Here is a 22074-nt window from a genome sequence, read left to right on the forward strand (position 1 = left end):
AGACTGCGCTGGGCTGGAAGCGAGCAGGGGCTGAGCGTGGCCTCTGCCTCCTGAAGGCCCCTCTGGAGTCTGTGTGATCAATGGCATGTCTGCTTCCTGGGTGGACCCTGAGCTCTTCCGAGGAAGGCCAGCTCTCCTCACCTGCCCCCAAGTGGGGCATAGGGGCCCTCGGACTCGGACGCTGGGTCACCAGGGGTGCCGTCTGCCTCTCGCACACGGGCTGGACCTGGCAGAGTGGAGGAGGGGGTGGAGGTGTGAGGTAGGTGGGCCTGGGGCATTTCTGCCTGGCGCTGTGAGGTTCTAGCACACGCACGCAGAAACGGGGTGAAGGGAGCAAGGGAGGCTGGAGGCATGGTCAGCAACTGGCCGGCCCCGGGACATGGGGGACAGCTGAACGCGGGGTCGGGCAGAACCTCAGGGCAGGAGCTGGACCTCAGGAGGGGAGAGGGTGGCAGAGCGAGATGCAGCCAAGGAGGAGAAACCTGGTGAGTGAGGGGATGCTGCCCCCATGGGCCCCAGAGCCCCGGGGCACCCTCGGGCGAGGCTGCCATGGGCCCCCACCTCCCAGGCGTGGAAGCAGGGTGTCTCTCACCCTCTGGCTTCAGCAAGTGTTGGGGCCTCTTTGCTGGACACACAGCAGGAGGCAGGGGTGTGAGCTCCTGGAGCGGCTCCCACACCTCCTGTCCTGGAGCCCGAAGGTGGGGACCCAGTTGTCACAGGGGCTCCTCCTGGCCCCTCCCCAGTGGCTGGTGGTTTCCTGGGGCTTTTCGGTTTGAGACGCACCACCCCCACCTCGCTTTCATCTTCAGTTGGCGTCTCCCGACAGGCCAGAGCCTGCCTCCAAGTTTCCCCTTTCTGTACAGACATCAGTCATCCTGAATTATGACCTAGTGACCTCATCTTAACTGATTGCATCTACAATGACCCTATTTCCAAATAAGGTCCCGTTCTAGGGTGCTGGCCAGCGGGACTCCAGCCTACAGATTTGGGGACACAGTGCAACCCCCCACAGGAGGGACCCGTTGTTTCTGGGCCTTCGAGGGTGGGGATGGGCAGAGAGGACACGCTGTGGAGGGCCCCAGGGTCTGGTGAAAGCTTGGTGGTGCGGGCCAGTCCCGAGTCCCCCGGCCACGGGGCCTGGCAGAGTCCAGGGGCAACAGAGAGGCCCCGACAGTTGAGGAAAGTCAAGAAAACTGTGAGCAAACACGGGGGTGGGTGAGGGGGCACCTGTAGGCAGGGCAGCTCAGGCTGGGCCCCAGAAGTCTGGAGAGCAGGGACCAACGAGGGGTGAGCCAGCCGATGGCCCAAGGCTCGGGAAAGGGGACCATGCTCTGGGCGTGCACCCAGGAGATGCCACCGGGGAGGTCAGCAGGCTTCCCGTGGAGGCTTCGGGACCAGGCCCTGCCCTCTGCCTGGGAACAGCAGCCGTGCAGAGGTGGACTTCGAGGCCGGGACTGCGGGTGGGTGGGGGGTTCCCGTGCGGGGTCCCAGCCCCCACACCCTGCACCTGAGCCTCACCTCCGCCTCCGGGCCCTCCAGGCCCCTGCAACTTGCTTAACGCTTCCTGGTGACTCGTGTTTTTTTTCTCTTCTCCTCTTGCAGCAACAGATTAGAAAACAACACCCCAACCCCAGCCCCGATGCGCTCCAAACCTCAACCTGCAGCCGGAAGGGGGAAGTGAAACCTGGCTGGGGGTGGGGGCTCCAGGGCGGCCGCCCCAGGAAGCGCCCAGAGCTGCAGCTCACACGCACAGTGAGGACCGATGGCGGAGGCTCCCGGCCACCCCGGCTCCGAGGAGCGGCGGGAGCTGCTGGCGGAAGAAGACACAGGGTAAGGCCCGGCCGGGCCACACACACGCCCAGGCCCGCACAAGCCTTTGCATCTGCATGTTGTGGGGCTGCGCTTAACCCGAGGTCTGTGGCACCGCGGGTCCGGATGCGGCTCACAGGCTGCAGGGCGTCTTCCTGGGTCCCTGTCCCCACCTCGCCCGGGCAGCTAGATGCCTCTTCCGTCTAATGCTGCAGCTGGGCCTCGCTGGGAAAGGGGGGTTCACCCACCCGCCAGCGGGATGCGAACTGGGCTCCAGGCGGGCTGGACGCCCAGGGAAGAGCCCGGGCCTAGGGCAGGCAGGGCGGAGACTGTGAGGGCAGGAGGTGGGGTGGGTCCTGTCCAGGAGGCCTGGCCAAGAGGGGGTGCTCAGCCTCGGGAGCCTCGAAGCCTGTGCTGGGAGTCTGACCAGGCCCTCTCCCAGGCCGCCCTGCTCCGCTGGGGGTGAGGAGGCAGAGACCACTGCCGTGTCTGAGTGTCCGGCAGGCGGGGCTTTGGGTGGGCTGCATGTGGGCACAGCCGGAGATGGGAAGGGACGCTGGCGACCCAGGCACCTGCATGAGGCCTTCGGGCTCTGTGGAGCACCCCCACCTGAGATGGGGGTAGGCAGGGTCCCTGGCTGTGGGGGTCTGACTGTCCTAGGGTGCAGGGGCTGCACACAGGAGTGGCCAGGGCTTGTGGGCGGACAAATGGTTGAGGCGTGGGCAGCCGTGTGGAGAGAGACCACGGGCCCAGCGGGAGGATGGCAGAAAGGAAGGAGCAGAGGGAAGGGGTGAGACGCTCAAAGCCACAGGACTGAAGTGGACCTGACCAGCCACCCCCGACTTGCTCCAGAGCCACTGCAGGGGGTGGGCGAAGGGAGAGCCAGCCGGCCCACTAGGACCCCCGCTGGCCAAGCCACCATAGGCTGGGCTCCCCGCGGCCGCAGGGCTTCCTTGCAGAGTGGATGCTGCCCCCAGCTCTCCCATGGGAGGCTGGAGGCAGTGGTACCCGGTTCCACGATGATGCATTTATTGAGGAGGAAGGGATGCTGGAGCTGATGGTGAGGCGCACGCACAGGCAGGTGGAGGCGGTGCGAGGGCGTCTCCTCCCGGCCGAGTTCCAGGGGACCCCTGGGTGGGGGCGTGGGGCTGAGTCCTGGGGGGCAGGGGCAGCTGGGGTCTGGGGGGGTCAGGGCGCACCTGCCCGCCCTGGGCTGTCAGGGTAGCCGGGGGATGCCGCCGCTTGCCATAGAGGAGGGGAGAGAGGCATGACCCAGGCTTGGCGCCCCAAGGAGGCAGCCCGTCCTCCTGCGGGGCCAGCACGCCGCATGGAGCAGGTGATGGGAACAGCTGTGTCCTCGCTCGGGAACGGCTCTTCACGTCAACGCCACCCGGCCCGGGCTCCCATGCACCTCCGGCCGCCGCATGCCCATAGAAGGGCACGACTTGTGCAGCCTGGCAGGGGCCTGCCCACTTCTTGGCCCCATCCTTGACCCCTCTCCTCAGCTGTCGCACACGCGGAGGAGAGGGGGCAACGGAGGCAATGGCCACTAGCCCCGGGCTGGGCGGCTTGCCGGGGCCTGTCCCTGGGGCTCGGGGTCTGTCGGGCACTTGGAGGGAGGACCAGTCCAGAGACACCCCCTGCCCAGGAGCTGGGCGCCCCCAACATCCACCCCCTGGCACAGTGCACGTCCTGACCTTTCAGAATGAAACTGAGACCCAGGGCGGGGGGGGGTGGGAGGGCGGTTCTCGCTTCACAAGGTGACGAAGGGAAGCGGGGATTTTTCTGTCTGGGGTGACAGAGAAGTCCCCGACGCCTAGGCAGGGGACCTGCAGCTGGGAAGCCCCTCCCGGGAGCCCCCCGGAGGGCCAGGGTCTGCTGGGACAGAGAGCAGAGCTCAGAGATGGCCAAGGTCTGTCTCCCAGCCCCCACTGGCCGCCCACAGCAGAGCCATCAGGTCGGTGGGTCCAGGGCAAGCCGTCCCCTCCGACTGCTCTAGCACGAGACCGGCTGCCTCAAACCACCCCAGACACCTGGGAGCCCTCCCCGAGGCCAGGCCGGAGCACGCTGGTCCTCCCTGTGCCTGCCGCCACCCGCAGGCAGCATCCCGGGCCCCTCCCCACCTCCCCGGCATCCCGAGCTGCAGCCCTGCGCCTCCCCTATTGCCTGGGACACAGGGTGGCCTGCAGACCCCTGCCCCTTCCCTGGCCACGCTCTTTGTCCACAAGCCATGGGACCACGTCTTTCCACCGGTGGAACCGTGTGCCACGGAGCAGCATGATCCATACCCCGGGGTGGCCACTGCTGCCCCGGTTACACGGCCCTCACTGCCCCACAGCCTGGCCTTCCCAGCCCTTCCGCATTCTGGAAGGTGCCGGAATCATTGCAGGGATTTTTTGAACAGGGTCCTTTGAACAGGACCCTCCTCAACCTCCCTGGCAGCCTCACTCCCTCTCCAGGCTTCCAAAGTTTCCTCTGAGCTCCCCTCCCCGGGTGGCCCCTACCCCAGGTTCCCTTTGCATCCGCCACTGCCCACAGTGGGGGCCCACGTAGAGCTTGGGTCTGTCCCCTCCTCGGGCAGGGCTGGGATAGGGTGAGCGGGTGTGTCCCTGACCCCCAGGCCACTGTCCCCCTCCAGATAGGGTGTGACCCCCACCCAGGTGACGCTGCCCCCTCACTGCTCCATGTGCCCAGCTCAGGGGGCAGGCGGGTGGCGGGGGGACAGCCTGCAGGCCCCCTCTCTGGGCCATCTGTCTCTACAGGCCCTGTCGAGCCTGCCCTCTGCACTGCAGGATCTGCAGGACAAAGGCCGCTGGTCCCCATGAGGCAGCGTGCAGTGGAGGAAGGGCTGAGCTGGCCCGGAGGCCTCGGACATGTCCGTCCGGCCAAGGGAGCCAGGCTGGGAGGGGCCCGTGGTACCGGAGAGGCCCTGGGTGGGGACCCCCAGGCATCCCACGACTGTCCCTGTCACCCACTTGCCCTCCCGGCAGGCCCAGCACCACCTGATACAGTTGGGTACACGGCCTGGAGCAGCGAGTGGCGCCAAAGCCCGCTCAGGAAGGCGGACGGCCCCCCTCAACTGCGCGGGCTGATGGGGCGGAGGGATGGGGGCCACACACTGGGGCTCCTCTCCCGGCCTCCGGCCCAGATCCGGGGGCGGCAGTCAGAGCTGGGTCAGGCCTCAGGACCCCCAGGTGGGCCTCATCTCCTCCTCCCCCAGGTCAGGGGTCTCGGGCGCCCGGAAATTTCCCAGGGGAGTGGGAAGGCTGAGCTCAGCGCAGATGATGGATGCCTTCCTTCTGCGCCTCCTCCCGCCTCCATCTGGACCCTTCACATCCCCTCCTCGGTGCGGGGGAGGGAGAGGACCTTCTCACACACTTGGGGAAGTCACTGCAGGGCCCACCCTGCAGACTTGGGAAGCCGGAAACCCTTCCCTGCCTCCCCACCCCCTTCCTGGTCCCCATCTGCCTCCTCAGAGAACAATCCTGGAGCCGCAAGGGCAGAACCAGGGGGGTCTTGGGGCCAGGATTGGCGGCCCCTGCCAGAGGGGTACCGTGGGTCAAAGCGGAGCTGGCCTCCCCCCACGCCCCCCACCCCAGCCCGCCTCTGCAGCAGCACCCCTCGCAGGGCCCAGAGCGAGGGCCAGCCCCCTGGGCAGTGGCAAGAAGCCCCCTGGCCCACCTCTGCCGCAGCACTTCTCGGAGGGCCCAGAGCGAGGGCCAGGCCCCCTGGGCAGCGGCAAGAAGCCCCCCGGGCCAGCCCTGAGCGTTGCCTTTGCCTTCCTGGGTTCTGACCCAGGGCAGGGGCTGGGTGGGCCCCAAACCCCAGGGCAGATGGCACCAACTGCTGCACCTGGCCTGGGACTTTCTGGGGTGACTGCACCCCACCCCGAGGTCTCAGTTTCCTCAAGGGCACAGTCTTCACTCACACCCTGAACCGGCCTCGTTGAGCACTGGAAACCAAGATGCTCACTGCCCAGCCAGGCAGGCCAGTGCCAGGGCCCCCTTTCCACAGGCAGAGCTGAGGCTTGAGGGCTGCACCCACTGCTGGAGGGCATCTGGGCACCAGCTCTGAGCATCTGCTTTCCTGCCGGGGTCCAGGCCCCCTGAGATCCAGTGAGGAGTCAGGGGGACCCAGAGCTGGCTGGGATGCCCTCAGAGGCCCTCAGAAATCCCGCACACTGGTGCCTCCTGAGTTTTCTGGGACGTGGAGAGCCACCCCAAATACAGCACAATTCAGAAGACACCCTGGGGTCCACCCCCAAAGCAGAGATGGGGTTCAGCACCGGCAGGGAGAGCAGGTCCTCTCCAGGGCCCCCTGGAGAGGTGCCCACAGCTTCTCCCCCAGGCCCAGCCCCAGGCCTGTGCATCTCGGGGTCCTCTTTCCACTGGCTGCTCAAGGCCTTCTTGGAGAAGTGGGTGGGGAGGGGGCCTGGGCCACAAGGCCACCAGTGAGGGCAGTTCCCAAACCTCCCCAAGCCTGAGTCAGACTCGATGCCATGATGAGTGGAGACCCAGCAGGGAAGGCACAGGCGGGGTGCAGGCCCTGGGAAAGCTCAGCCAGAGGGAAGCCCCTCACACCTCCCCTCACACACGCGAGCCTGGAGGGAGGGGGCTGGGCCGGCCTGTGAGGGTGTGGAGTTTACAGGAGATAAGGGGATGGGGAAAATCAGGCCTCCTCACCGGCCAGCACGGCCCTGCAGTGCCAGACACAGGCAGATAAGGGGTGGGGGGTGATGGGAGAGGAAAGCCCTGGCCCTTTCCTGGGGTCAGGCCCGTCTGTCAGCTCCCCGCCTCTGAGCCAGGAAGGTGGGAGCGGGTGGGTGGAGGAGGGAGCACTGTCTGGTCCCCTGGCTGGTGGGGAGCGGCTGTCTGGGAACCTGGGAGCTGGGTGCGCCTCGCCCCACAGGAGCCTGGAGCAGGGCCAGAGCCGGGGGCGGGAGGACACAGTGGTCAGCAGGCAGAGCTGGCAGGGAGTTCGGGGGGTGCAGCCTCAGCCTCCCCACTGTCCCCCGGGTGAGTGAAGACTGGGAGGGTCGCTGCCTGACCCTGTGCCTGGGAGGTGGGGCCTCAGACGCTGCTCCTTTCCGTCCCCTGGGGGAAAACACAGCCCCTCACTCCAAAGGGGTCTGTGCCCCTCCGGGAGAGGACCTGCTCTGCAGACGGCTTCCCTTCTGGGTCCCAAGGCTGCCCACGCACCCTCTCCTCTTTAAAACAGAAGTGGGACTTGGGACAGATGGACCCAGCCAGTTGGTTCTAGCGGGATCTGGAAAGAGCGGGCCTTTCTCCTGGTCCCAGCCCCTCCCCAAAGCCCAGCCTCACGGGATTCCCACCACAGCACGCGGGCCCCTCTGCCCTTGCTTGACTGAGGCACACATGAGAGACGAGCTCCCAGGAACACTGCTGCACCGCAGTCACCCAGGGGCCACTGCCACTGAGACCACCAGCCCTGACGCCCCTTCACACGCCATCCCTCACGGACTCTCACTGTCTGGCACATCTTTTTTTTAAAAAGTTCACTGATCTGGCTTTACTGGGCTTAGTGGCAGCACGCAGGATCTTCAGTGATCATGTGAATCTTTCGTTCTGGTGCACGGACTCCCCAGGCAGCACATGGGCTCCGGGGCCTGGGGCTCAGTAGCTGCAGTGTGGACTTCGTTACTCTGCAGCATGTGGGATCTTAGTCCCTGGACCCGTGACCCCCGCACTGCAAGGCGGAATCTTAACCCCTGGACCACCGGGGAAGTCCCCGACGCACCTTTCACTGAGACACAGCTCTGTAAGCGTGCGTGTGTGTGTGTGCGCGTGTGTGTGTGAGAATGTCTAAACAAGAGGACAGACCCCTCCCTCCCCAGTCCCTATTTAAGTTCTGTTGTGGCACTAACCTTACTGGGGAGAGGGTATGCGCCTTTATCTTCTATAGCCACAAGTTTATGAACCACGTCTTAGTCACAGAAGAAAGAAAAAAGGATAAAAAGACTCAACAAGAGAAAAGTATAAATGAAAAGAAAGGTAGGAAGCAGGAACAACTAGCTGGTGGATGGATGAATAGATGGATAATAGGTGGACGGAGGGATGGATGGATGAGTGAGGAGTACATGGATGGGTGGTGGGTAAAAGGATAGAGGTGTGGATGGATGGGTGGATGGATGGGTGGATAGATAAATGGTGGGTAGGTGGGTAGATGGATGGATGGATACGTGAATGGATGAGTGAATGGGTGGATGGAAGGATGAGGGGTGGATGAATAAATGGATGATGGGTAAGCAGATGATGAGTGAATAGGTGGATGGAAGGACAGATGGACGGACGGATGAGTGAATAGGTGAATGGATGAATGAACGGCTGAGTGGATGAGTGGGGGTTGGGTAAATGCGTGGGTGGATGAACGGGTGCAGAATGGTGAGCTGGCTGGCTGGGTGGATGGTGGTTGGATGAGTGGATGAAGAGTGGGTGGATAGATGGATGTCGAGAGGAGGGATGGTGGGATGAATGGACATGTGGACGATGGGTGAATGAGGGGACAGAGAGAAGGAATAAGTGATTTATGGATGAGAGAACAGTTGGATGGGTGGGTGGATGGATGGATGGATGGATGGATGGACGGATGGATGGATGGATGAGCGAATGAGTAGACTGATAAATGCATGAACGGAGGGATGTCTGGATGGATGGATGATGTGTGGATTGATTGGTGGGTAGGTAGATGGCTGGATAGCTGGATGTAAAGATGGATTGATCATGGGTGGGTGGATGGATGAATGAATAGGTGGGGAGATGGAAGTTGATTAAATGGATGGGTAAATTACGGGTGGATGGATGGGTAGATGGTGGGTGGATGAGTGCGTGGATAGATGTGTGAATGAATGGATAGGTAGATAGATGATGGGTGGATGAGTTTGCAGATAGACGTAGGAATGGCATTAGTGTATGGGTAAATGAATGTAACGTTATAGATAAATAACTGGACAGATACATGCAGATGGATATAGACAACTGGTAGATTTCTATGAGTGGCAAATTTAATTCAAATGACCGTTAGGTCTACTACTGTGGGCAAGAATCTCTAGAAGAAATGGAGTAGCCCTCATGGTCAACAAAAAAGTCTGAAATGCAGTACTTGGGTGCAATTTCAAAAATGACAGAATGGTCTTGGTTCATTTCCAAGGCAAACCGTTCAACATCACACTATGCCCTAACCACATCCATGCCCCAACCACTGATGCTGAAGAAGCTGAAGTTGACCAGTTAGCACTGACACCAAGAAAAGATGTCCTTTTCTTTACAGGGGATTGGAATGCAGAAGTAGGAAGCCAAAAGATACACGGACTAACAGGCAGGTTTGATCTTCAAGTACAAAATAAAGCAGGGCAAAGGCTAACAGAATTTTGTCAAAAGAATACACTGGTCATAGCAAACACCCTTTTCCAACAACACAAGAGACAATTCTACACATGGATATCACCAAATGGTCGATACCAAAATCAGATTGGTCATATTCTTTGCAGCCAAAAATGGAGACGTTCTCTACAGTCAGCAAAACAAGACCTCAAGCTAACTGAAGCTCAGATCATTAGCTCCTTACTGCAAAATTCAGGCTTAAATTGAAGAAAGTAAGCCATGCAGCTATGACCAATAGGTCATTCAGGATTGACCTAAACCAAATCCCTTATGATTACACAGTGGAAGTGACAAATAGATTCAAGGGATTAGATCTGATAGACCGAGTGCCTAAAGAACTATGGACAGAGGTTCATAACATTGTACAGGAGGTGGTGACCAAAATCATCCCAAAGAAAAAGAAATCCAAGAAGGCAAATGGTAATCTGAGGACGCCTTACAAATAGCTGAGAAAAGAAGAGAAGCAAAAGGCAAAGGAGGAAAGGAAAGATATACCCATCTGAATGCGGAGTTCCAAAGAATAGCAAGGAGATAAGAAAGCCTTCTTCAGTGATCAGTACAAAGAAATAGAGGAAAACAACAGAATGGGAAAGACTGGAGATCTCCTCAAGAAAATTAGAGATACCAAGGGAACATTTCATGCAAAGATGGGCTCAATAAAGGACAGAACGGTATGGCCCTGACAGAAGCAGAAGATATTAAGAAGAGGTGGCAAGGATGCACAGAAAAACTGTACAAAAAAGTTCTTAACGACTCAGATAATCACGATGGTGTGATCACTTACCTAGAGTCAGACATCCTGGAGTGTGAAGTCAAGCGGGCCTTAGGAATCATCACTACGAACGAAGCTAGTGGAGGTGATGGAATTCCAGTTGAACTGTTTCAAATCCTAAAAGATGGTGTTGTTAAAGTGCTGCACTCAATATGCCATCAAATTTGAAAAGCCCCTGTGGCCACAGGACTGGAAAGGTCAGTTTTCATTCTAGTCCCAAAGAAGGACAGTGCCAAAGAATGCTCGAACTACTGGACAACCGCACTCATTTCCATGACAGTGAGGTCACGCTCAAAACCTTTCAAGCTAGGGCTGAGCATTATGTGTACTGAGAACTTCCAGATGTAAAAGCTGGGTTTAGAAATGGCAGAGGAACCAGAAATCAAATTGCTACCTGTTGGATCATAGAGAAAGCAAGGAATTCCATAAGAACATCTACTTCTGCTTCATTGACTACAAAAAAGCCTTTAACTGTGTAGATCACAACCAACTGGAAAATCCTTAAAGAGATGGGAACACCAGACCACCTCATCTATCTCCTGAGAAACCTGTGTGCAGGTCAAGAAACAACAGTTAGAACCTTACACGGAACTGCTGATTGATTCAAAATTGGGAAAGAAGTATGTTAAGGCTGTTTATCGTCACCCTACTTATTTAACTTATTCAATTCAGTTCAGTCACTCAGTCGTGTCCGACTCTTTTCGACCCCATCGACTGCAGCATGCCAGGCTTCCCTGTCCATCACCAATTCCCGGAATTTACTCAAACTCATGTCCATCGAGTCAGTGATGCCATCCAACCATCTCATCCTCTGTTGTCCCCTTCTCCTCCTGCCTTCAATCTTTCCCAGCATCAGGGTCTTTTCTAATGAGTTGGCTCTTCGCATCAGGTGGCCAAAGTATTGGAGTTTCAGCTTCAGCATCAGCCCTTTCAATAAATATTCAGGACTGGTGTCCTTTAGGATTGACTCGTTGGCTCTCCTTATAGTCCAAGGGACTCTCAAGAGTCTTCTCCAACACCACAGTTCAAAAGCATCAATTCTTCTGCACTCAGCTTTCTTTATGGTCCAACTTTCATATCCATACATGATAGGCAGAGTATATCATGCAAAATGCTGGGGTTGACAAATCACAGGCTGGAATCAGGATTGCTGGAAGAAATATCAATAACCTCAGATACGCAGATGACACCACCCTTATGGCAGAAAGTGAAGAGGAACTAAAGAGCCTCTTGATGAAAGTGAAAGAGGAGAGTGAAAAGGTTGGCTTAAAGCTCAGCATTCAGAAAACGAAGTTCATGGCATCTGGTCCCATCACTTCATGGGAAATAGATGGGGAAACAGTGGAAACAGTGGCAGACTTAATTTTTTGGGGCTCCAAAATCACTGCAGATGGGGATTGCAGCCACAAAATTAAAAGACACTTGCTCCTTGGAAGGAAAGTTATGACCAACCTAGATAACATATTGAAAAGTAGAGATATTACTTTGCCAACAAAGGTCCGTATAGTTAAGGCTATGGTTTTTCCAGTGGTCATGTATGGATGTGAGAGTTGGACTTTGAAGAAAGCTGAGCGCCGAAGAATTGATGCTTTTGATCCAACCACTGCATTCTGAAGGAGATCAGTCCTGGGTGTTCATTGGAAGGACTGATGCTGAAGCTGAAACTCCAGTACTTTGGCCACCTGATGCAAAGAGCAGACTCATTAGAAGACCCTGATGCAGGGAAAGATTGAAGGCAGGAGAAGGGGATGACAGAGGATGAGATGGCTGGACAGCATCACCGACTCGATGGACATGAGTTTGGGTAAACTCCGGGAGTTGACGATGGACAGGGAGGCCTGGCGTGCTGCGATTCATGGGGTCGCAGAGTCGGACATGACTGAGCAACTGAACTGAACTGATGGGGAAAATAATGGATAAATATGCGTGTGTGTGGGTGCATACTCGGTCGCTCAGTTGTGTCCAGTTCTTTGCAACCCTGATGGACTGTAGCCCACCAGGCTCCTCTGCCCATGGAGTTTTCCAGGCAAGAATGCTGGGGTAGGTTGACAGTTCCTACTCCAGGGGATCGTCCAGATCCAGGGGCTGAATGCACACCTCCTGCATCTCCTGTACTGGCAGGTGGGTTCTTTACCACTGTGCCACCAGGGAAGCCCAAGTACGTACACGAGAGGACAAACACATATGTTCTCATGCACGAGTGGATGAGGACTTGCTAGGTGGGAGGGTGGGTGGGCATACGGATGGATGGATAGGCAGATGTATAAATGGAGCTACGAATGGGAAAGATAGCGAAATACTGATATTAAATGAATGTAAGTGCAATAGAATGTTTAGAGAGAGAGAAGGATGTATAACAGAACAGCAAATAGTTCACCAGCTGGGTACCAGGGCAAACGGATATACAAATTGGTGAACGCATGGATAATAGTAATTGACATATGCTCAGCAGTTATTTTGTTCAGAATGGAGGGATACCAGCTAAATGCTTCTTTTAAGGGTTTTACATGTTTACATTAAGACCTTTAAGTACATGGATGGATGGACTTATGGGGCATGGATGGATAGGTGATGGATGGATTGAGTATGGATGGATTGATGTTGAACGGAAGATGGATGGACAGATGAATAGATAGATGATGGATGGATGATAGATGGTGGAGGATGGATGGATGGAAGGATGATGGACAGAGGACACATGGACAGGGGGACGGATGGATGGATGGAGAGAAGCGGCGAAGCTGACGTCAGGTGCTCTGCCCTGTGGTTCCTGTTGGGACACGCCCTGGTTGTGAAACTGTGAGCCCTCGCCGCGGCATTTCAAGTTCTACTCTTGCTATTAATCCCTCCCACCCATCAGTCCAATAAGTAATTGTGCAATTCTATTTAAGTTTCAGGGACAGGAAACTCCCACCACCCCAAGGCAGCCCTTTCCCCTGTGGAAATATTTTTCCTTCTTTTGAACCGAAATATGCTTTGGCACATTTCATTCCTGGCTGGCTGTGGCTGGGATTCCAGAACTAAGAGCAGGGGGCAAGGAGGATATGGCCAGCTGAGATGGGAACCAAACGCAAGCTTCCTTTCCCGGGGTGATCTGGCTCAGCCCGCAGCCCAGCCCTGCCGTCCCCCTCTCCCCCTTCCTCCTCGCCCCACCAGCATCTGGGGGTCTCTGCATCTCTGGCTAGGGGCTGGGACGCACAGCGGGCACAGCGGCCTCTACAGCACACCCCGCACAGTCTCCAGCCCCTCCTGGCTTGTGCAAGGGAGGCGGTGGGTCACAGGACGCAGCCTGATGCGTGGGGGCCGGTCTGAGCCCGAGGGCCCACCGCAAAGTCTCCAGCGGCCAGCACCACACCGGGTTACTGAGGACCCGTGGCCCAAGTGGAGTCTCTCCGAAGGCTGCTGCTTCCTCCAACACACGGGGATTCACCCCACGTCCACCCACTCTTTGGTCTGATCCCAACCTTACTCTTCGTCCCCTCGCACATCCGCAGGAGCTCCCAGCCCCAGCAGCCCGGTGCAACCAGAGATCAGACAAGTTAGGGAGGCAGAGGCCGTGGAGTGGCGCTGGGGTGGCTGGCAGGCTCCCGGTGGGCTTGGTTCTGGCTCTGCTGGGCCCTGACCTCAGGTACCAGTCTGAGCCTTGGTCTTCCCACCTGGGGCACGGGTCTACGGTGGCATCTGCTTCTCAGGGTGGTCGAGGGCGTGGGTGAGCCTAGGGAGCTGCTGGATACGAGGCGGCCCGGCCCGGAGCTGGCCCTCGGTGACTCCCAGAGGGCGAGCTGGGTTGGGCCCTCCCCGGTCAGGCCAGTTGCCCGCTGCGCTCCGCAGTGAGTCACCAGGGGCGCCTCAGCCCAACCGGAGGAACAGTGGGCTGGGCTGCTGCTCCTGGGGCCTCGGCCAGAGCCCGGGGGGCAAGGGGGGCTGCCGGCCAGGCCACCGCGCTGACCTCGTGCCACTGGCCACTGGTGGGGAGCACGGCTGTCCCGCCCCGACGGGCGAGCCTGCAGTGGCCTCAGGAGCCTCGGTGCCCTGAGCCGCCTGGGGCCGTCTGTCAGAGGCAGGGGTGGGCAGCAGCCTCCCTACCGGGGAGCCGACGGCATTCCTGGGGTGCCCTGGCCTGCCCCTCGAGGTGATAACAGGAGCAGAGGGCTGGGAAGAAGCAAAGGGAACATGGAGACCGGGGAGGGACAGGAGGAGGGTAGGGAGGACGGACGGGAGGAGGGAGGGGGAGGAGGGAGGGAGACAGAGATTGAGAGACACCAGTGGGGAGAGAGGAGGCTGTGGGGCCAGGGGGCCGGAGGGCATCGAGCAGGAGGCGGCGGGGCCTGGCCTGGGACGGCCGGGCGGGGGGCGAGGGCAGGGAGCAGAAGGCCAGGGCCAGGCCCCGAGAGGTGGGCGAGGATGGGGGCCGGGGCACAGGGGCAGGGGGCACCAGGAAGCGGGGGGCGGCTGGCAGGGGGGCGAGGGCAGGAGGGGGCACCAGGAGGCGGGGCGGCCGCCTGCCCAGCACAGGCCTCCCAGGTCTTGCTCAGGCCCCAGGCTGCCGCGTGGCGAGGGTTTCCCTCTGACATTTTTACTAGTCTCAGAAGGAGCCAGGGGATGGAGGTGGACGAGGCCGAGGCGGGTGGAGAAGGGGGCTGCGGGGGACCAACGTGAAGCAGCTGCTGAGTGTCCTGGTGCAGGAGAGAGGCCTGGAGCCCCGGAGCCCATGAGGCCGTGCAGACAGGGCCATTCGGGGTGCCTGGGGCAGCCAGCGGGCAGCCCACCCAGGTGACCCCCAGGGGCCAGAAAGGCCAGGACAGACGGATGGAGGGTCACAGACCTGCAGACAGAGAGAGGAGCAGAGAGGGGGTGTCAGAGCCGGAGACCAGCCGGCCAGACAGAGGGAGAGACAGAGCAAGAAGGGCGTCGGGTGGGTAGAGAGAGGAGGGCAGAGGGTCCCAGGGCAGGAGGAGCCAGGGCAGCGGGAAGCAGCCTCTGAAGAAGCAGCCGCAGCCTCTGGCCCCAGGGCGGGGGTCAGGCCAGGTCGCCGGGCAGCCGGGCACCCACAAGCATCATGAGCAGCTCTGCGCTCCTGAGGAGAAGTTCTAGGAAACAGGGCCGGGAGAGCCTCCTGAGGTAGGTCCCTCCGCCCAGGCCGGGGCGTGGAGGGCAGGGCAGGGTGCCCGCGGGTGCCTCCCCGGGCGCCTGCGGCTCCGACCCGTGTGTGTGGGCACCCGCCCGCCTGCCCACCGTCTCCTCCGCCGCTGTGTCCTGCCACCAGCTCCGCACCCCCTCCGGTGACAAGCACGACCCCAGTGAGGCATCCCCCACCTCCCCTGGTCCTGCTGGCCCCGGGGACCATCAGGTCACCCCTTACTTTGTAGAGGGTGAAGCTGGACTTGGCCCCACGTCCCCCGCCCTGGCCGGCCCCTGGCGCACCTGGCCCGGGGGCAGGCACCGCGGGCCGCGTGCACGCTTGGAGTCCGGGCTCCACAGGCAGAAGCCGGGTCGGCGTCTGTGGACTTGGGGCCAGCGCCCTGCCCTCCTGAGCCTCAGTCTCCTGCTCTGCACAGTGGGGCATCGCGGCGCCTGCCTCACAGAGTCCTGGAGAGCAAGCAGAAGCGAAGGGCCACGGGTGGGCTCAGAGCCCCCGCAGCGCTGGGGCCTCGCCTCACGTCCCTGTGAGCCGCCCACAATGCCCTTCTCCTCCTCCACCCTTCCAGGCACCGAGGCCGGGGAAACGCGGCTTTCTCCACCTAGCCCGCCTCTGCTTCTCCCGAGCAGGGAGGGCCTCCCGCTTCCACAGGGCTGCTGGCCTGCTCCCCGCCTCCTGACAGCCTGTTCTCCCTGGGCAAACTGCTCGCTCCTGGGGACATGGGTGTTCCTCAGCACCCCAGGTCCACTGTGGCCCTGACTTGGGATGGGGCAGGGGCGAGGTGTGCGGGTGGGCTCCGCAGCCTCTGAGCGGAGCCGGGAACCCTGGCCCGTCCCGCTCCGGCTCACGGGGTCTCTGCAGACACAGGCATGGCTCTCTCCCCATCCCGCCCGGCCAGGCCTGAGGGCCACAAGGCCAGAGTCGGGGCCACGCAGAGTGCTTGCGTGCCAGCGGAGCTCGCCGAGCAGGCAGACCCTCGAGGGTCCGCCCCGGCTTCACACCTGCCCGTTGCTGGCTCTGCTGGCCTCCCTGGTGCCACTCACCAGGGGCCCCTCAGGCGCGTCTCGGGGAGGAATCCTGGGCAGCTGGGAGGAGTCGCCACTGTCCTCCTGTGCCCAGCTTGCGGCCCGGGGGTGAAGGGGTGCCTGTCGGTCCTGGAGGTCCAGCAGTAACAAGCCTGTAACAAGCGGGGAAACAGGCCAGGAGGGACATTGTCCAGCGCGGTGGGGCGTGGCAGGGCCTGCCTGTATGCACACCTGTCATCCAGGTGTTTCTTTGGCTTCATCCCCAAACCCAGTGCCAGGTCGCTGCCCAGGGCATGCCGGGGCACGCTGGAGGTGCTGCTGGAGCTTGGACGGTGCAGCGGGGCCGAGTGCACAGGCAGGCCTGGGTGTGAGCCCCACAGACCTAGACGGCGAAGGCGGGCCTGTGGGTGACCGGCTGGGGCGGGGACAGAGGGCAGCCTGCCTCTGAACCCCCTGGGAACGCCTGCCGTGGGGGGCGGGGAGGTCCCTTGTGAACGGTGGCGGAGATAGTCTGTCCACCCGGCCGATGGCACAGGCCTGCATGCCCTCTAGGCCCTGACCCAGTGCACGTGGGCCCTGATACCTGCACGCCCGTGTGGATGCCACTCCAAACTCCGAACCTAAGAGGCTTCTGGCTGGCAGGCCCTCGCCTTTGGAGGGCGACAGAACCAGACTCACAGAGGCTGCGACACCACAGGTGCCCTCACGAGTGGGCAGCCACCCGCCTCGCCAGGCGGGTCACCCTGGGCCCTCCCCCAGGATGCCTGGGAGCAAGGGGCGGGGCCGCAGAGGGCCCCGGACGTCGCTGTCACGAGCGCTGGGAGGGTGTGCTGGGCCAGCTGCGGCCAGGGTGCCGGGCAGCTGAATCCACCCGGATCCTCAGCGAAGCCTGGCTTGTCCTGGCTGCGGCCGCGAGGCTGTGTAGAGAGCCAGCAGGAGGCTTCAGGCTGGGGGGCCGGGACCCCGGGGCTCACCCCCTTCCCCTGCTGTGCGCCCATGCCAAGCTCTGCCCCTTCCCAGGTGGCAGGGAGTTACCCCCAACCCTCCAACAGCCCCTGGGGGTCTCAGTGCCCGCCTCAGGCCCATCTCAGGCCTGGCCCATGCGGTAGACCGTCAGGGACAGCCAGGGTCCCTGGGCCCATGCACTTCCAGAGGACTCTTGGACTCAGGGCATCCTGTGGGCCATGCAGCCATCCAGGGCCTGGCCTTGTAAGGCGAGGCTGAGCTGATACAGGGCCGGGTGGCTCCCAGTCTGCCCAGGGAGACCCGTGGGGCAGGCTGTCCGCCGCGCTCAGCGCACATCCGTCTCGGACGCGCCGGTCATTCCCACGCCCGGCTCTCCCGCCTGAGGAAGCCTGGCCCAGGAGGCCCTGAGGGGCGGCCAGAGGGCAGGGAATGTGGCCACTGCCTGCCGAGCTGGCCCGAGGGCACTGGGAAAAGCCAGGCCTGCAAACCACAGCGTGCGCGGGGTGGGGCTGCCTCAAGCCCACTCAGGGCCCCGCGTCTGGGGGTGGGCGGCCCCTGCCCTGGCAGGGCTGGGTGCCCGGGGGGTGGTGCTGTTCCGGCTGCAGGTGGTCTGGCGTTCAGAGCGAGTCCTGTCCCAGGAGCCTGGTGAGCCAGCAGGAGGGGGTACGGGGATGGAGCAGCCCAGCCCCTGGGCAGGCAGTCAGGGCCAGAGCCCAGAGTGCCGAGGCTGAGGCCAGGCTCCAGCCCTGACCTGCAGACCAGCTGGGGTCAGAGCAGCCAGTGAGCGCGGCCAGCGTGCCGGGCACCTGGGGCTGGCACCCCGTCTCCCCGGGAGCCTCAGGAGAGCGCCTCATGGCTCCTGGGTATCAGAGATGGCCAGATGGGATGTGGACCCTGGGGGCATCTCCTGGGGCTTGGAGCAGCTCAGTGCAGGTTGGTGGGGGGGGGCTGACCCCCTGTAGGTGACGGTTCAGGACAAGAACCCCAGGCGGCCTGTGGACTGGTGGGGTGTTGGGGCCCTGGCCACGTGCAGCCGCTGAGGGGGACAGACTCTGGTCCGCCCAGGAAGGCGAGGGCATGGGGCTGTGAGGGCTGGCCGCTGCCCACGACACGCAGGGCAGTTCTGAGGCCATGGAGGGGAAGCTGCAGCCAGGCGCTGTGTGCCCTGCGGTCCCAGGGCTCCTGTCCTGTTGGATGACGGGAGCAGATAGGAGCGGAGAGATGGACCAGGCAGGGTGGGGGCAGCGGGACCTCCGTGAAGACAGAGAGTGAGTGGGAACAGGAGGGGTCAGGGGGCACAGGGCCGTGAGCAAGAGGACGGGGAGGCCGCAAAGGAGGGGCCGCTTGGGGCGGGAGACGGGGTGCTCGAGGGGTCCCAGGACCCCGGGCCAGGCAGTGTGTGTGCGAGTGCAGGAGGTGGGGGCAGCCCTGGCCAGCCGGGAAGGCGGGCGGGGCAGGCCGGCGAGAGCAGGATGGGAGTGGGGGAGCACACAGAGAAAAGCCCACCGTGCGGAGGGTGGGGGTCAGGGGCCCCTCCCGCCCTTGGGCGAGACTGCCTGGGTGCTGAATGGGGACTGTGGAGTTGGGACCCCAGCTGTGTCTCCCGGGATGGGGGACCCCCAGTGAGTCTGCGCCTCGGTTTCCTTGCCCGTGGAGGGGTCACTTTGCCCCTCTAATGGGGCCATCCCGGCATAGCCCCCAGATCCTGGCGGAGCCCTTGGTGGGCAGAGGGCCAGGGCAGGTCCTGCAGGCTGGTGGAGGCTGGCTCCAGGCCCCCATCTACGTGGACAGAGTCTGAGGCTCAGGGAGGTGGGGTCTTGTCCCTGCCCTGGGGCACAGGCCATGGGGTCTGCAGGGTCAGAGGACGCGAATCTGGGGTGGCAGGGCAAAGCGAGCATTAGGGCCAGTTCGGTGGCAAAGCCCCCCACCCCCTGAATGACCCACCCCGAGGGGTCAGGGACAAGGTGTCCTTTGGAGGAGGGGCTGGGGGCCGGGCAGAGGCTCTGGTGGCAGAGACAGCGAGGGTCCCGCTGCTCCACATGCTTGGGGCCCCAGGGCCCTGCAGGAAGGCCAAGCCGGAAGCAGACAGACAGGCGGCCCGTGCCAGGCTGTGCCTGCCCCCCAGGGGGGCAGCCGAGTTTAAACGACAGGCAGACCCCTGGACTCTGCTGAGCACATGAGCCCCTTTAGCATCGACTGCGGGCAGAGTCGTGTGTGGGGGCGTTGGGGAGTGGGAGGTGGACCCGTGGCACCAAGCAGGAGACGGGAGGGGTGGCAGAGGCTCCAGCCGGTGCCAGCCACCGGTCGCGTGTCCCGGAGCGTGCCAAAGCCTGGCCTCGTGAGCGCTCCGAGGTCTGTGCCAGGCAGTCCCAGCTGGCTTGGGAGCGTCCGGCTCTCCTGGAGGGCTGTCCAGCACCAGGAGGAGACCGGGCCGGTCCCGGGGCTGCAGCTGGAGCTGCTGCTCGGTGGGGGTGCTGGGCGGGCGGGCGGCCCCCCAGGCCCGTCCCCCGGGAAGTCGGCCCGGGCGAGGCGGTGTGTAGGCGTGGGGGTGGGCAGGGCGACTCACTGAAGGGTGGGGCGGGGGCGCCCGGGGAGGTCTCCTGGGCTGCCTCGGCCCGGGGCCAGGCCCCTGCAGCGCTGTGGTCAGTGACTCGGAGGAGAAAGGAGGGACCCAGGCGTGCGGGGCGCGGGGCAGAGGAAGGAGCAGCCTCAGCCCTGCCGCGCACCCCCAGCCCAGACGGGCAGGCTGGTGAGAGCCGACAGGGGCAGAGGCGTGGGAGCACCGTGGCACGGAGGCTGGGCACGGAGCGCATCACGAGAGGTAGGGCGTGCAGCCAGGGGAGGTGACGGGCTGGGCGCCGGGGAGCCCGGCCTGGGGGTCAGAGGGGAAGCCTGGCATCTGGAGGCTCAGGGCCCGAGTGCCCACTTCCCACTCTTGGCAGGGTCTTCCAGGGTCACGTGTGGCCAAGCTGTAGGGGTGGGTGAAGCCCCCACAGGGAAGGTCACAGACACCCTTCGACGGGAGCCTGAGCACCTGGGGTGCCCGATTCCCATCAGGACAGGACACCCTCACCATTCGGGTGTCCGGGTGGCTGGTGGGAGTCTGCCTGGCCTGCCTGGACAGCTCTAGGGACGGCAATGTGGTGGGTAGGCCTGACCTGCGGTGCCCCCACCTGCCAGCATCAGAGCCCGGACCCCCAGGAGCTGCGTGGGTCCTGGGTCTGGGGTGAAGAGTACGGCAGGAGCCTCAGGCAGCAGGACAGTGGGCAGTGGCTGTTAAGAGGGGGCCGGGGTCTTGTCCAGAGTCTGGGGCCGGGGGTCTTACACCTCTGGCACTGCTGCCTCGCAGGCAGTGGGCAGCAGCCAGGCAGCCACCCCCCGGAAATGGCAAGCAGCTCCAGATGGGGGGCTGGGGCAGGAGCAGGGAGCCCCATCCACGGGGACAGAGGCCCCTCCCACAGCGCTCTCCTGGAGGGGCGAGGACCAGGGAGCAGCCCCCAGGAGGCACCAGGACTGTGCGTCCCCCGGGAGGGGTGGGCCTCCCCCTGGGCTCTGGGGAGGATGGACGGGCAGAGGCAGGACCATGGGGATCCCAGCTCTGAGGCCCACACCCGCCCATCTGCAGGCCCCTTGGCCGCGACCAACGTCGTGTCTCCCGGGCACCACTGTCTACTTGCTAACCCGCCCCCTCCCAAGGGCCTCCTCCCACCATGGCCCCTTGTCCCTCCAGGCTGGGTGCAGGCACAGGGTCCTTCATCTGAGAGGATGCCCCCCTAAATGAAGCTCAGAACAGGGGTCCTCTTCTGAGGCCCTGGAGCCATGCTGTGGGGCCAACATGGGCTTTCCTGCGTCCTCTAAGGGCAGCGAGGGCATCTCACCCATCGCTGGGTCCCCAACACCTGACTAAATAGAGTGCTGACTAAATAGAAGGGGGGAGGGAGACCCCGGCAGGCCGGGAGAGCGGGCTGCGCTGGCTGGAGGGAGGTGATGGAGCAGGTAGCAAATGCTGGGGTGTTGTCTGGGGGTCCCGGCCGGGGCGAGAGGCCGGGGCGGTGCCGGGCAGCTGTGGTCCCCTCTCCCACCTTCCCAGGGAGACCACAGGCCCTGCAGCCTCACGCCTGCCCCATCTTCAGCTGTAAGTGGGCACTGAGTCTGCTGAGACCTCGGCAGTGGAGCCGTCCTGCCTGGAGACGGCAGAGGGGGCCCAGGTGTCAGTGGGGTAACGGCCTAGAGGAGGCGTGGGGTGGGGACTGGGCTTGGGGGGGCCCTGGGGCTGGAAGGCTAAGGCAGGGGTGACTCCTCCTTAGTTTGCCCGAGGGGCTGGCTGGAAAGTCATGCAGAAGGGGGTCCGAGGCTTTGGGGGCTCCGGGTGGGCAGGCAGCCAGGGGTCCCCCAAGCGAAAGGCCACCGTGTGCCGCCCCCTGCGGGAGGATGGAGGGTGACAGGCAGGGAGGCTCCACCTGGGCTCTGAGAGGCAGCGGTGCCCAAGGGGAGGGGCCAGTGCTGGGGTGGGCTCTGGACCGGGGGCACTGCGGGGGAGGGGGCCAGTGCTGGGGGGCGTCTGGGCTGGGGGTGCTGGCGGGGAAGGGGCCCATCCACAGGGGCCAGTGCTGGGGGGCGTCTGGGCTGGGGGTGCTGGCGGGGAAGGGGCCAGTCCACAGGGGCCAGTGCTGGGGGGCGTCTGGGCTGGGGGTGCTGGCGGGGAAGGGGCCAGTCCACAGACTGCTCTGGCCTCCTCCCCAGGGCAGAGGGCCCTCCACTCCCTCAGGCGGGGCAGCCAAGGTCCTGGGGAGGGCAGGTCGCTCTGCCTCTGTCCCTAGGCTGCCCTCGGGTGCTGTGGAAGCCCTGCAGGGCTGGCCTCTCTCCCGTGAGCTTTGGGCTCCCAGAGGTTGCAGCTGTGCCCCCCACACACCGGGGGTGCAGGCTGGGTGCCCTGGAGACGTGGCAGCCCCTCCCGCACCC

The 22074-nt window shown here is 62.6% G+C and overlaps 1 protein-coding gene across 5 annotated transcripts in view; it reads left to right on the plus strand.

The window, feature by feature from the left end:
* The first annotated feature begins 1671 nt into the window (after positions 1 to 1671).
* Positions 1672 to 22074, plus strand: part of LSP1 (lymphocyte specific protein 1) — a 37061-nt gene continuing 16658 nt past the window's right edge. Inside the window, exon 1 of one of the 5 annotated variants that reach the window (XM_070359321.1) lies at positions 1672 to 1830. In XM_070359321.1, the coding sequence (XP_070215422.1) occupies positions 1763 to 1830 (68 nt within the window). In that variant the 5' untranslated portion in view covers positions 1672 to 1762. Of the gene's footprint in view, positions 1831 to 14563; positions 15103 to 18318; positions 18381 to 19273; positions 19645 to 20070; positions 20256 to 22074 lie in introns of those variants that run through there. The other 4 variants (XM_070359322.1, XM_070359320.1, XM_070359319.1 and 1 more) reach the window with 4 other exon arrangements.

The sequence above is a fragment of the Bos mutus genome, chromosome 22, assembly GCF_027580195.1.
Source record: "Bos mutus isolate GX-2022 chromosome 22, NWIPB_WYAK_1.1, whole genome shotgun sequence".
Taxonomy (NCBI): Eukaryota; Metazoa; Chordata; class Mammalia; order Artiodactyla; family Bovidae; genus Bos; species Bos mutus.